The sequence below is a fragment of the Liolophura sinensis genome, chromosome 4 (genome assembly GCF_032854445.1).
Source record: "Liolophura sinensis isolate JHLJ2023 chromosome 4, CUHK_Ljap_v2, whole genome shotgun sequence".
Taxonomy (NCBI): domain Eukaryota; kingdom Metazoa; phylum Mollusca; class Polyplacophora; order Chitonida; family Chitonidae; genus Liolophura; species Liolophura sinensis.
Genome location: NC_088298.1, coordinates 7,911,678 through 7,926,601, shown reverse-complemented (window position 1 = coordinate 7,926,601; position 14,924 = coordinate 7,911,678). Strand labels below are relative to the sequence as shown.

At 43.4% G+C, this 14,924-nt stretch overlaps 2 protein-coding genes across 3 annotated transcripts in view; one reads left to right on the top strand and one right to left on the bottom strand.

Moving 5' to 3' along the window:
- LOC135464328 (serine-rich adhesin for platelets-like) overlaps nucleotides 1–14,924 on the bottom strand; it is a 375,213-nt gene that overhangs the window by 319,308 nt on the left and 40,981 nt on the right. The window lies entirely within an intron of this gene.
- LOC135464375 (serine-rich adhesin for platelets-like) lies at nucleotides 9,255–13,528 on the top strand. The gene is made up of 3 exons (XM_064741801.1): nucleotides 9,255–12,894; nucleotides 13,206–13,294; nucleotides 13,466–13,528. Exons 1-3 carry the CDS (start codon nucleotides 9,255–9,257, stop codon nucleotides 13,526–13,528), a joined length of 3,792 nt encoding a protein of 1,263 aa, XP_064597871.1.

Here is a 14,924-nt window from a genome sequence, read left to right as displayed (position 1 = left end):
GTCATGTACGCAGACATGATTATAATTTAACCTTGTAACTCTTATAAAAGCTCGGTTAAGGCATGCCAGTGCTCCAGAGTGTTTCCAACAATACTGCTGTGATCATGAGACGTCAACTGAGTGCTGCAGTCTGCAACCGTATCGTTGGTATGAGCCTAGCTGGAGCAAAACAGAAGGACATTGCAGCAGCTCTTGGTTTCACTCAGGGAGCCGTCTCCAAAATCTTTAAGCGACACCGACAGACCGAGGTCTGGTCGGCCACGAAAGACCACCGAGAGAGAGGGCCGGTATCTGGTGAGACTTTGCCGCAATAGCCGTACGAAGAGTTCCAACCAGATACGCGCTGACTGGATGACATTTACCAATACTCCAGTGTCAAGCCGCTTAGTGCGATCCAGACTGTTGACTGCTGGGTATTTGGTAAGGAGGCCTAAGAGGAAGCCTTTGCTACAGCGTCGACACCGCCAGGCAAGCTTATCCTGGGCGCGGGAACACCTGAACTGGCAGGTGGGACACTGGCGACACGTGATATTCAGTGATGAGTCTCATTTTGTCGTCTACCGGGAAGATGGCCGTGTGATGGTGCGTCGTCAGGCTCACGAGGCTCTGAACGAAGATTGCATCATGCCCAGAGTCCAAGGCGGGGGCGGTGGGGTCACCGTCTGGGGTGCTTTTCATAGCACTGGTAAATGCGACCTGCACGTCTTGGATGGACACATGAACCAGCACCAATATCAACGGATTCTGGAAACGATAATGCTCCCATTTGCTCGGCAACAATTCAGGGCAAACTTTGTGTATCAGGACGACAACGCCACGCCGCACCGGACCGAACTGATTCGGAATTTTCTGGAACAGGAGGGTGTTGAGCACATGCAGTGGCCAGCAATTTCACCGGATATGAACCCAATTGAGAACTTGTGGGCGGAAGTTTCCCGTGGGTTGAATAACCTGGATGAAGCCCCAACGAACGTGGCTGAACTAACTCGCGCTGTGCTCACTTGCTGGAGAGATATACCGGAAGAAACTTTGACTTCCTTAGTTGCCAGTATGCCAAGACGTGTGCGCGCATTGTACAATGCGAGGGGTGGGCACACCAAGTACTAAATTAATTTTCTGTATTGTTAGTGTTTTGCATATTTAACTTACCAAGTATTGTAGACATATTTCCAATCGAATAAAAGTTACAGCTCGTAATAAAATACATGGGTTTCACTGAATTTCTGCACTTGTTTGGGGCGCTTTCAGAATATCGTGAAAAACTCGTCTCCTATAACATTTAGAAATGTTTTGGTTTGAGGAAACTATTGATAATGCATCATAGAGACTAGTCCAAGTGAAACCAAACACATTATTGACCTGAACGTAACGAACCACGCTCTTCGTGGAGATGGTGTGAAATTCACCAATATTCCAATCTTTTTTCCAGGACTGTATATATATATATATATATATATATATATATATATATATATATATATATATATGAGTGAAATATTCTTGAGTACGGCGTAAAACACCAATCAAATAAATAAATATTTATTTATTTATTTATTTATTTATTTATTTATTTATTAGATTAGATTAGTGTTTTAAGCCGTACTCAAGAACATTTCACTTATGTTTCACCAGCATCATGGTGGGAGGAAACCAGGTAGAGCCATTGGCAAACGCACGACCATCCGCAGGTTGCTGCAGGCCTTCCCACGTACGATCGGAGAGGAAGCCAGCAAGTGTATTTACAATGAAGAAGTTATTAAATAATTCTTAAAATGTTAATGCATAACTATAGAATACCAAAAACAAACGAATATAGGTGATTTTTCACATAATGAATCTTAGTAGGATTGTTAAATTAATATGCGCTGTTGTTTTCAGCAAAGTTACACACTAAGAAGGTCGGTATATAAGTAAATGTGACATAAATCACAGATGCTTGTCCAGCATATCCAGCGGTAATGCCAGGTTACACGTGGACGCTCATGTCTGCATCTACATGTAATATCACAGCCATACACTACCCGTGCGTTTCTTTTTCAGTTGAGTACATATTTTCTAACTATTAGTATGTCGTATATATGAAGTCAGATTTATTCATTTTGTTAGCATTTGCATACTTTACAAATTGACAAGGGTCGGTGTTGAACCCGTGACCAATCAAGTGGTGATCGCAGATGCTTGCATGTGCAATATACTGGCTGTGTAAAGGTCAGCGGTTACAAAGGCTTGAATTTACCACCCGTTAACATTTATGGCCCTTAGCGCAGGGTGTGTTTTTGCGATTTTATTGTCACGGATCCGTTGGGCAATAAATCTTTAAAAAGAAAAAATATAATCTCTGAGCAAATATACTTTGTAATCAAGCTGTACACACCAGTACTGTTAACTTCTAGCTGTATGTCAAAGCGGATAACTACCGTTACACACCTGTAACAGAATTTTGCCTGATTTGACCAAAAACGGTTTATTCTTCCTTTATTCTTCCTTTGTTTCCATATCTTCAGATAACCTGTTTTTCAACATTTATTATCAGCTTTGAGTGAAAAGCGAGATATAACAGGCAGAAAAGCCGGAAGAGAAACACAGTGGGATTTTCTCTGAAGAGAATAAGCAAGATCGGACAGGTAAGATATTTTGAGTAGTATATGTGTTTTGCTTTTGCCTTCGTTTTTTTTTTTTTTTTTTTTTTTTTTTTTTTGTCACAGGAGTGTTTCGAAAACCTCAAGCAGTTAATCTTCTTTGTTCCTCTAAGATGAGATTCAGTTGTTTATAGCATGAGGCAAAAAGTGTATGTGTTTTTCAGGGTCCACGACAAAATAACACTTTCATACGTTCTAAGAGATAGCCTTAATGAATGCACAGATATAAAGACAGAGTTAGTCAATTTTTTCGGACAAAATTGTTTTCATACTTCGTTTGTGTTTAACGCCATTCGTATATCTAATCACATGCGGTCAGAACACGAACTCCCCGTTCTAAAATGTGTTCCGGTTTACATCCAAGTACCAGTCTAATCCTTATCTATAGACAACCAAAAAGATATTCCTCTACCAGCCTTAAACCATAAAGGAACATAATTTCCAAAACGGCTTTAAACACAAACCATCAAGAACTGAAATGGGTAAAAAGAAAAACGTTATGACAGATACAAAGAGAAGCAGTTAAAAATTTTCAGGAATAATGACGCGATGGATGCTCTACATTTTCTAGCCGAATGAATGAAATCAGTATCCGAATCATAGTTTATCAGTTGTCGTTAAGCAAAATATGTACCTCACTTGGCCTTCCAATGAAACTGGCTTGTATATCCAGCATTGTATTGATAATTTAAGGTCGCATTAATGTTAGCCTCGCCAATTTCGCGAGGCCTTTTGTCTTAGGCGATCATATTCATCATGTTGAATAATATCCAAACGCTGGATATACAAGAACAGTTTCATTCGAAGCCCAGTTGAGACACATATTCCAGGTTTGATCAACGACAACTGAAAATTGTGTCGTTATTTTACATGTTGTATCGTATTTCCTTATTAACCAGGGAATGTTGCCGTGACTTTGCTATAACTGGACCGGTATGTATACCGGGAGCAAGACTGTGTGTAGTATACGTACATGTATATGTACGACCGACTTGGCGACATAATGGCTATAGAGTTCCGAAGTCGGCAGACCAGGGATTAAACCCAAGTGGAGTCATACCAAAGACTTAAGAAATGGTACTTGTTGCTGCCTCGATTGGCAGTCAGCACTGAGAGGTTAGAACAAAGAAATTTGGCCCGGTGTGAGTATATAATGTGACTGGGTATGGTGCCATGTCTGGTTTCTTCGGCATGTTACTTCCGTGACGGCGACAAGTTGGCGGCATGGACACACCCTGCCACAAGAGCTGACAGTATATGTAACCACGACTAATGATTCCTAGTCGTCATATGACAGGCACATTGTTAAGTTACCACGTAAAACACCAAGCATACATACATATGTAGGCCCGCTAATCATGCATAGGTGTGTCCATAGGGCTGTGCGACCTAGGACACAAGTACCATTTTATTTCCTTCTAAATTTATGACGGTCATCTTAATATTGATTTGTTTATAAACCGTTTCGTTCCCTCTCCCATTGTATGTGTCATACGGTTAGTTACTAACGTGCCTATAAAAGTCATTCGCCATGATATGGCAAATATACTGCCAACATGGCGTAATTCATTTTATAATAGACCATTAATACAAAATGGCGTATTTTGAAACCATTTATATCACATTGTCTCACATGCTGTTTTTAATAAACCCTCTTACGACAAAACATTATCTCTTTATTAAAACAGAGGCTGACTGTATTGAGGGCTCCATGTGGTGACGCCAAAAGAAATAAAAATGACAAAATATTGCATCGGTCTGAAATAATGTATGTGACATCACAATTGAGTTATTAATAGAAATATTAGGTTTTAACGTTCAGACTCATTAGGCTCCACTGGTACCATAATCCAGGGTTTATATTCTACGGTGAGGGAACCAAACAAAGTGTACAGGAAACCACCAGCTCAGCCTGCAAATACTTGAAGTGGCGATTTTAGAGAAAACTTTTATTGTGCATGGTTATTAATTGAGAAAACAGGGGCCCTTGGAGGCAGAGAGACCCTCTCCCTGCAGCTCACTGACCCTTGAACACTGCATGAGATCGCGTGTTCGAATGCAGCCCGCGCCTGAGTCGCATAAATGGAATATTTTGGAAAACAACGTTAAATCCCACTCGAACTTGACGATGCGTTGATAACAAATTGCGCCCGAACTTACTTAGTAGGTGTGGTTTGGTCAGTGGACGTATTACCCTCGCTCACCACACAATCTGTGTCAGCTCAGGTATATACTGACGCTAGAGCAATTAACCTTATCAACAGGACTGTTTAGTGCGGAAATCTCGATCCTCATGTGAGTGTGTGTAAATGTAGGAGTGCTTACCGGTAGAGAAATGTTTGCTTTTCATACCTCGCTGACATTATACATGCCGTCATTACCTCGGGCACACCTGTATACTCTACCCATTAAACTGACCGCCATTATTTAAGTGAAAAAGTCCTAAATATGGCGTAAATATAAAATCAAATAAGCAAACAAAAGAAATCTTGAATATGACGTAGAACAACAATCAAGCATATAAATAAATTTTAAAAAGTCTTGAAATGGCTTAAACACAATAAAGTAATTATATAAAATTCAAAGGTAAAAGTAAATGAATACACACGCCAAAAAAAAAAAACACGTGTGTGGTATGAACACAAACTTGGGTTTTATCCATAAAAAGTCTTGTGTCATATCTGAGCAACCCTATCTTATGTTGAGTTAATATCAGGTCTTGTGTTAAATGAACTGAATGTTATACACAATACGTGTTACAAAACACACAAGTTTTTCATATGTTGCATAAATTATCCCATTTTGGTTCAACACAACTTTGTGTTTTATCATTTTGTAACACAATCACGTGTATTTCACATTTATTTAACACATGTTTGTGTTGGGCTAACACATTTCAACACAGGTGCTCTCTTCTGTACAGTTAAAAAGGTGGTACAGCTGACGTTACAAACATATTAAAAGAATAGCGTTTGTCAAACACATTCAACCGGCCCGGATAGCACAGTTGGTAGAGCGTCCGCTTCGGGACTGGTAGATCCAGGATCAATCCTTGATCGAGTCACACCTAAGACTTTAAAAGAGGAAGTTGTAACTTCCACGCTTGGCGTTCAGCATTAAGGGGATAGTGCAACAACTGGTTGACCCGTATCAGTATAATGGCTCGGGCGGGGCGGCTTACTTGCCTTCGGTAAGTCGTCTCAGTGAAGCAGCACTAAATAAAAGAGCGGTGGAAATCCGTCCTGCAACAAGAAGGCACATTGGGTACATGCACCCTAATGATTCCTTCGTCGTCATATGACTGAAAAATTGTTGAGTACGACGTTAAACCCCAAGCACTCACTCACTCAAACACATTCATGAAGCTTTACTTTATTTCCATTATGTCTGCCTTTTGAGATCGTAAATGTAATACAGCGAAAGGGACTCTAAATAAGGCTAGTCTATTATTTAACATATTCCTGCTGTCCCATTTAGTACACGCTCGGTTCACATGGAACCCCACCACCGAGAGTGATTGGGCCGTCTAAAAATCGATCACCAGTTAATAACGTGCATGACAGTTCAATACGGATTAAGGAAGTTAAAAGTAGGCTAAATGTAAGATACCGGCCTCTACACGTTGTGTGCCTATCGCAGTTCACATGATACAAATGTACTTCCTTACACAGGCCTAAACCTAACTGAAGACATGTCATTCCAGTGAGGCAGCGCTGTAAATATGTCCGAATACAAAGACCCTCAAAGCATTTTAGAAGCACAATAATGTTAAAATCTCATCATACAAGCAAGGTACACACTGATTTATTTATTTATTTGATGGGGGTTTTACGCCGTACTCAGGAATATGTCACTTATACGACGGCCGGCCGTAAGTAAGAAGGTCTGCCAGCAACCTGCGGATGGTCGTGGGTTTCCCCCGGGCTCTGCCCGGTTTCCTCCCACCAAAATGCTGGCCGCCGTCGAATAAGTGAAATATTCTTGAGTACGGCGTAAAACACCAATCAAATAAATAAAACACCAATCAAATAATAAATAAATAAATATACGACGGCGGTCAGCATAATAGTGAGAGGAAACCAGGCAGAGCCTGGGGGAAGCCCACGACCATCCGCAGGTTGCTGACAAACTGAGCCCAACAGGAGCCCAAGAATAAAATTGAGATGTATCGTAACATATAATGCTAGGTGAATAACAACTTTAGTTGCTGTACAACAACAGCATGTATTATATACATGGAGTAGTTCATACTAGGTGTATAATGCTATCACAGAAAATATGTTGACGTAATCAAATGCTGTTATGAATTAAAAGCTCTAATTGTCCACTTGTTTATAATTTTATTCCATCGCAAAACTATCGACTTAAATGTACTAGATGGTGTTAAACGTTAAGGAGCCAAAATAAATCCGGCTGTGATCTGTACAAACAGTGGGGGCCTCCGTGGCTCAGTCAGTTAGCTCGCTAGCGCAGCGTAATGACCCAGGAGTCTCTCATCGATGCGGTCGCTGAGTTCAAGTGAAGCTCATGCTGGCTTCCTCTCCGGCCGTAAGTGGGAAGGTCTCTCAGCAACCTGCGGATGGTCGTGGGTTTCCACCGGGATGCCCGGTTTCCACCCACCATAATGCTGACCGCCGTCGTATACGTGAAATATTCTTGAGTACGGCGTAAAACACCAATCATATATATAAATAAATAAATAAATAAATAACTGTACAAACAGTGACTCCGAACACTTGAAATCATGATGAACTCGGCTTTTCTATATATCTATATATAGAGAGAAAGGTTTTATGGACTAAAACAGTAGCAACTAACAGCAGGGATATGTGAAAAAAGGAAACAATGTACATAAACAATATTAAATGAAGAGTAGAACAAGGACAGCAGCGACAGAATGTTAGGTGGCAAAATGGTCGCAGGTAACCGGCAAAATCTGGTCAGTTTACCTCAGTTAGGGTTTTTATATAAATTGTTAATCACCTAGGACTTAAACGTCCCTGAGCACCAAGGCTTCAGCAAGTTAAAAATTCTGTAGTGGTACACTAAAAAAATAATTTGTTAATAGAACTATTTGTGTTATATTTAATACAACAGTCTTCGACAATAACAAAATAGATTCTAGCATCATTCAGACAGCAGACTTTCTGTTAAAATTAAAAGAATATTTTTTTTTTGGAGTTTTGACTTGCCTAGAAATACTTAAAACTTTGTGTTGTCATCTATATATATAAGCCTGTTAAGATTTAAAATGACTAATAATGCATGATACATAAAAGATTCCACGAAGTTCAGGTGAAATAATAGGAAAAAAGGTGATAACAATTTCCATCCTAAGGTGAAGAAAGGTTGCTACCGTTAATGAGAAGAACCGCACTTCCATGCTTCGATGTAAATCTGGTGATGTCACTTTTACAACCCCTTCTTTTTTGAGAAGTGGTGTATACCAGTGATCAGATCATAGGTCTATGAAAACTCTCCATTATTTACTTATTTCATTGGTGTTTTACTCCGTACTGAAGACTGTTTCACTTACTTGTCAGTGACGGCGGTCAGCAATATGGTGTTAGGAAAGCGAGCAGAGGCACAACGATCCTTAGCCTGTAGACAGACCTTTCCACGTGCGACCGAAGAGGAAGCCAACAGGAGTTACTTCCGTTATAACTGTTTTCATGACACATTGCAGAACTTTTTGTGTTACGGTTAGCTCAGATCGGTGATGTATGAGGTTACAAATAAGAAGCAGGAGTCCTTACCAGGAAAAATTAGTTTACAACGTGCCTAAAATGAAATCAATGATTTTGCATACTTTACTTTTAATAAACCCTGCAATTAACCCTGAAGATATGTGATGGAAAACATTGGTGGCAGTCTGGATTTCATTTTCTAGTTGCATTTTTTGTTCTTCTGATATACGTTTTCTGAAACAATGTGTCTGTAAAAAGTAAGTTCACAGTAATAGGGTATATCTATTTTGAAATAGTATAGACTATACTGCTACTGGCAGGGTACCGTGATACCTTATCACCTTTTTTTTCTTCTAGATATTCATATTCTATTTTCATCTAGATGAGAATTTGTTTAGAAAATTGAAGTAGTCTTTTATGATGGGATAATGACAGGCATTGCAAAATTATCACTTCTGGTTACAGAAGGAAAAGACACACCGCAGAATTTCAACTTTTCGATGTGATTAACTGTCTTAAAACATCTTATAAGTGAATGTTTTCAGTTGTGCATTCAAGGTTATTGCTCCTTTTTTGTTTTTATTTTTTTTACTTTAAAGAGACTCCTTTTGAGGAAAGTGATTGAGGTAGGGTCCTTCGACGACAATCATTTGAGATTTCCCTTAGTTAAATACACTAACAGCATCCCTACGATCAAATTCCTTTGGAATGAGTTCGTCGGCGAAATTACTTGGAACAATTCATTCACAGAGATTCCTTCGTATAGTTATCATCTAGCCAACATTTAACAGACATGAGTTTATCACCATTAAATACTTGTACATGTTGTTATAGACGAGTTGCTCACTGCTGTTCATCTTGCATTATTTTCAGCAATATCCACAAAACTAATTGAACAAAAGTGGTAGATTCTCAGCGGACAAACAAAATGCACAAGAGGGCAGCGCTATTCTTTCTAATAGTATCTGTTTGCCTTGGAGTAACGAACCCTACAACCAGTAGCTCTACAGAAACCGCAACCTCGACCACCACGGATGATACCTCCACAGAAACAACAAAGTTCCAAACTACGGTCTCCACCGCCAGTGACAGCAGCTCTACAGAAACCACGATCTCCACGGCCACTGAAAGCAGCTCGACAAAAACAACGATCTCCAATACCACTGACAGCAGCCCGATACAAACCACGGTCTCCACGGCCACTGGCGACAGCTCTTCAGAAACCACGATCTCCACCGCCACTGACAGCAGCTCTACAGAAACCACGGCTTCCACCGTTACTGAGAGCAGCCCGACAGAAACAACGGTCTCCATGGCAACTGAGAGCAGCTCTACAGAAACCACAACCTCCACCGCTACTGACAGCAGCCCGACGGAAACCACGGTCTCAACTGGCATTGACAGTAGCTCTACAGCAATCACGGTCTCCACCGCAGCTGATAGCAGCTCTACAGACACCACGACCTCCAACGCTACTGACAGCAGCCCGACGGAACCCACGGTCTCAACAGGCATTGACAGCAGCGCTACAGCAATCACGGTCTCCACCGCAGCTGAGAGCAGCTCTACAGAAACCACAACCTCCACCGCTACTGACAGCAGCCCGACGGAAACCACGGTCTCAACAGGCATTGACAGCAGCTCTACAGCAATCATAGTCTCCACCACAACTAGCGACAGCTCTACAGAAACCACGGTTTCCACCGCCACTGACAGCACCTCTACAAAAACCACGGCTTCCACCGTTACTGAGAGCAGCCCGACAGAAACAACGGTCTCCATGGCAACTGAGAGCAGCTCTACAGAAACCACAACCTCCACCGCTACTGACAGCAGCCCGACGGAAACCACGGTCTCAACTGGCATTGACAGCAGCGCTACAGCAATCACTGTCTCCACCACAACTAGCGACAGCTCTACAGAAACCACGGTTTCCACCGCCACTGATAGCACCTCTACAAAAACCACGGCTTCCACCGTTACTGAGAGCAGCCCGACAGAAACAACGGTCTCCATGGCAACTGAGAGCAGCTCTACAGAAACCACAACCTCCACCGCTACTGACAGCAGCCCGACGGAAACCACGGTCTCAACAGGCATTGACAGCAGCGCTACAGCAATCACTGTCTCCACCACAACTAGCGACAGCTCTACAGAAACCACGGTTTCCACCGCCACTGACAGCACCTCTACAAAAACCACGGCTTCCACCGTTACTGAGAGCAGCCCGACAGAAACAACGGTCTCCATGGCAACTGAGAGCAGCTCTACAGAAACCACAATCTCCACCGCCTCTGACAGCAGCCCGACGGAAACCACGGTCCCCACAGGCATTGAAAGCAGCTCTACAGCAATCACAGTCTCCACCGCCACTGACAGCAGCTCTACAGAAACTACGATCTCCACCGCCACTGACAGCAGCCCGATACAAACCACGGTCTCCACAGGCATTGACAGCAGCTCTACAGCAATCACAGTCTCCACCGCCACTGACAGCAGCTCTACAGAAACCACGGTTTCCACCGCCACTGACAGCAGCTCTACAGAAACCACGGCTTCCACCGTTACTGAGAGCAGCCCGACAGAAACAACGGTCTCCATGGCAACTGAGAGCAGCTCTACAGAAACCACGATCTCCACCGCCTCTGACAGCAGCCCGACGGAAACCACGGTCTCCACAGGCATTGACAGTAGCTCTACAGCAATCACGGTCTCCACCGCAGCTGATAGCAGCTCTACAGACACCATGACCTCCACCGCTACTGACAGCAGCCCGACGGAAACCACGGTCTCCACAGGCATTGACAGCAGCTCTACAGCAATCACAGTCTCCACCGCCACTGACAGCAGCTCTACAGAAACCACGATCTCCACCGCCACTGCCAGCAGCCCGACGGAAACCACGGTCTCCACAGGCATTGACAGCAGCTCTACAGAAACCACGATCTCCACGGCCACTGAAAGCAGCTCGACAAAAACAACGATCTCCAATACCACTGACAGCAGCCCGATACAAACCACGGTCTCCACGGCCACTGGCGACAGCTCTTCAGAAACCACGATCTCTACCGCCACTGACAGCAACTCTACAGAAACCACGGCTTCCACCGTTACTGAGAGCAGCTCTACAGAAACCACGATCTCCACCGCCACTGACAGCAGCCCAACGGAAACCACGGTCTCAACAGGCATTGACAGCAGCTCTACAGCAATCATTGTCTCCACCACAACTAGCGACAGCTCTACAGAAACCACGATCTCCACCGCCACTGACAGCACCTCTACAAAAACCACGGCTTCCACCGTTACTGAGAGCAGCCCAACAGAAACAACGGTCTCCATTACAACTGAGAGCAGCTCTACAGAAACCACGATCTCCACCGCCTCTGACAGCAGCCCGACGGAAACCACGGTCTCCACAGGCATTGACAGTAGCTCTACAGCAATCACGATATCCACCGCAGCTGATAGCAGCTCTACAGACACCACAACCTCCACCGCTACTGACAGCAGCCCGACGGAAACCACGGTCTCCACAGGCATTGACAGCAGCTCTACAGCAATCACAGTCTCCACCGCCACTGACAGCAGCTCTACAGAAACCACGATCTCCACCGCCACCGACAGCAGCTCTACAGAAACCACGGCTTCCACCGTTACTGAGAGCAGCCCGACAGAAACAACGGTCTCCATGGCAACTGAGAGCAGCTCTACAGAAACCACGATCTCCACCGCCTCTGACAGCAGCCCGACGGAAACCACGGTCTCCACAGGCATTGACAGTAGCTCTACAGCAATCACGGTCTCCACCGCAGCTGATAGCAGCTCTACAGACACCACGACCTCCAACGCTACTGACAGCAGCCCGACGGAAACCACGGTCTCCACAGGCATTGAAAGCAGCTCTACAGCAATCACAGTCTCCACCGCCACTGACCGCAGCTCTACAGAAACCACGATCTCTACCGCCACTGACAGCAGCCCGACGGAAACCACGGTCTCAACAGGCATTGACAGCAGCTCTACAGCAATCACAGTCTCCACCGCCACTGACAGCAGCTCTACAGAAACCACGATCTCCACCGCCACTGACACCAGCTCTACAGAAACCACGGGTTCCACCGTTACTGAGAGCAGCCCAACAAAAACAACGGTCTCCATGGCAACTGAGAGCGGCTCTACAGAAACCACGATCTCCACCGCCTCTGACAGCAGCCCGACGGAAACCACGGTCTCCACAGGCATTGACAGTAGCTCTACAGCAATCACGGTCTCCACCGCAGCTGATAGCAGCTCTACAGACACCACAACCTCCACCGCTACTGACAGCAGCCCGACGGAAACCACGGTCTCCACAGGCATTGAAAGCAGCTCTACAGCAATCACAGTCTCCACCGCCACTGAGAGCAGCTCTACAGAAACCACGATCTCCACCGCCACTGACAGCAGCCCGACGGAAACCACGGTCTCCACAGGCATTGACAGCAGCTCTACAGAAACCATAGCTTTCACCACAACTAAGAGCCCATTACCAACCCTGCCCCCGGACTCCTTTAAACCTGTCAAAGGTACAAGTCCATTGTTAACACGTTTCAAACGAAGAGATAAACCAGAATGTGATTTAGGATGATACTTACACTACGTAGTAAAAAAAAACCTCTCATTGGGAAACACGTTTTTAAAATAGATCCCTCGCGTTCTCTGAACTGGAAAAGATATTATTTAATGTGTACTCTTGCCTTTTATATTTAATTCTCTCCGGTGTCATTTTGCCGTGTCAATTTTGAATGCCGTTTGGGACTTTACCTGTGCATTTGTGCACAACGTGCGCCTGATTTCCACATACCACTATGTACAGCTGTAACGCGTGATGTTTCAGTGTTGTACTCGCTGAACTCGTCCCTTGCCATTAATGCATCGTATGATGAGAAAGAGGAAGAAGTCTACAAAGAGAATATTACTGACTCTGTGAGTAACATTGTATTGTCCTATTCTCTAAATAAGAAGCGCTTTAATTTTACACACTTTATGTGTTTTTTGTTTAGTTCGAGAACATTATCCTCAGTGAATTGTTTGATGATGATACGTGGAACTGAGATGTTTGAAACTTCATAGCACATTATGTTGTTACTTTTGTAGCTTCAAAAGGCGTATGAAAACGTGACCGGTTATGAATCCGTCGAAGTTCTCTGTGTGAGGTAAGATTTGTTACAGGTGTAGGACGGATGTTCTCTGTGTGAGGTAAGATTTGTTACCGGTATAGGGCGGAAATTGTCTTTGTCAGGTAAATGTTTTTACCGGTGTAGAGCGGAAATTCTCCTTGTGAGGTAAAATTTGTTACCGGTTGGGCGGAAGCTCTGTGTGTGAGGTAAGATTTGTCACTGGTGTAGGACATAATTTCTTTGTGTGGGATAAGATTTGTTACAGGTGTGGGACGGAATTTCTATGTCTAAACATCGCTTTCTGGTTTTTGATAGAAGCAGAAATAAATCAACGATAAATAAATACATACATGTAGTTGTTAGAATTTCAATGTTACATGTAAATAGAGCCAAGACGGGTGGGTGGGGGGGGGTTGAGATGGGGAATGGGTGGGTAACGGAATACGTACTGGATAAATTTGTTTATTTATTTATTTGATTGGTGTTTTACGCCGTACTCAAGAATATTTCACTGATATGACGGCGTCCAGCATTATGGTGGGAGGAAACCGAGCAGAGCCCGGAGAAAACCCACAATCATCTGCAGGTTCGTACTGGATAAATGTTTGGACAAGAAGATTAAGCTGATCTCATTTTTATTTTACAGGTAAATATGTGCTTTTTAAATTTTTAAACAAATAAATTTTTTTTTTTTTGACATTTTAAAAAAAAATGTCATAGAAGGTGCAGCCCTTGTGGTCATTGTTACCAGTCTCACATTGTACGGGTTCAGTCTTGGATCAAAACCCTTTCGGGTCATACCAAGGACTTTTTTGTAAAAGACTTACAATTTTTTACTGGTTGTTGCTTCGCTTGACACTCAGTACTAAGAGGTTAGAGCAAGAGAACAGGATTGGTTGGCCCGGTGTCAGTATATAATGACCGGGCAGTGTGTCATGTCCGTCGTCTTCAGCATGATACATCAGTGGCGGCTGCACTTTGGCGACATGGATTCCAGCACAGTATATGTACACAAGTCTTATGACTCCTCGTCGTCATATGACTGAAAAATTGTTAATTGCAACGTTAAACTCCAAGGATTCATTCAGTCATTCATTCTACCTTGGCCTTAGACAAGGAATTTCTGCTATGCCCTGCTTCTGTCATTATTTTTTTTCGGTGGGAAATAGTCGACAAGCTGTTTTCTGTCTTCCTTTCGTTAAAGACGACGTGTATTCAACCAACATAGCGCGCAAAATATTTATGTCAAACGTAGGGCAGTTCGTCATTAAATTGCCAATGGTCCCTGGTTTATCCTTGTCAGTTCAGTTTCCTCCACCCATGAAACTGAACGCCATAGAGTAACTGTTAAATTCTTTAATGTGACCTTAAAATAAATCAATATATAAATATTTTATCCCAGTATTTCAGCTCACATCATTATTTCCTGTCTAGTC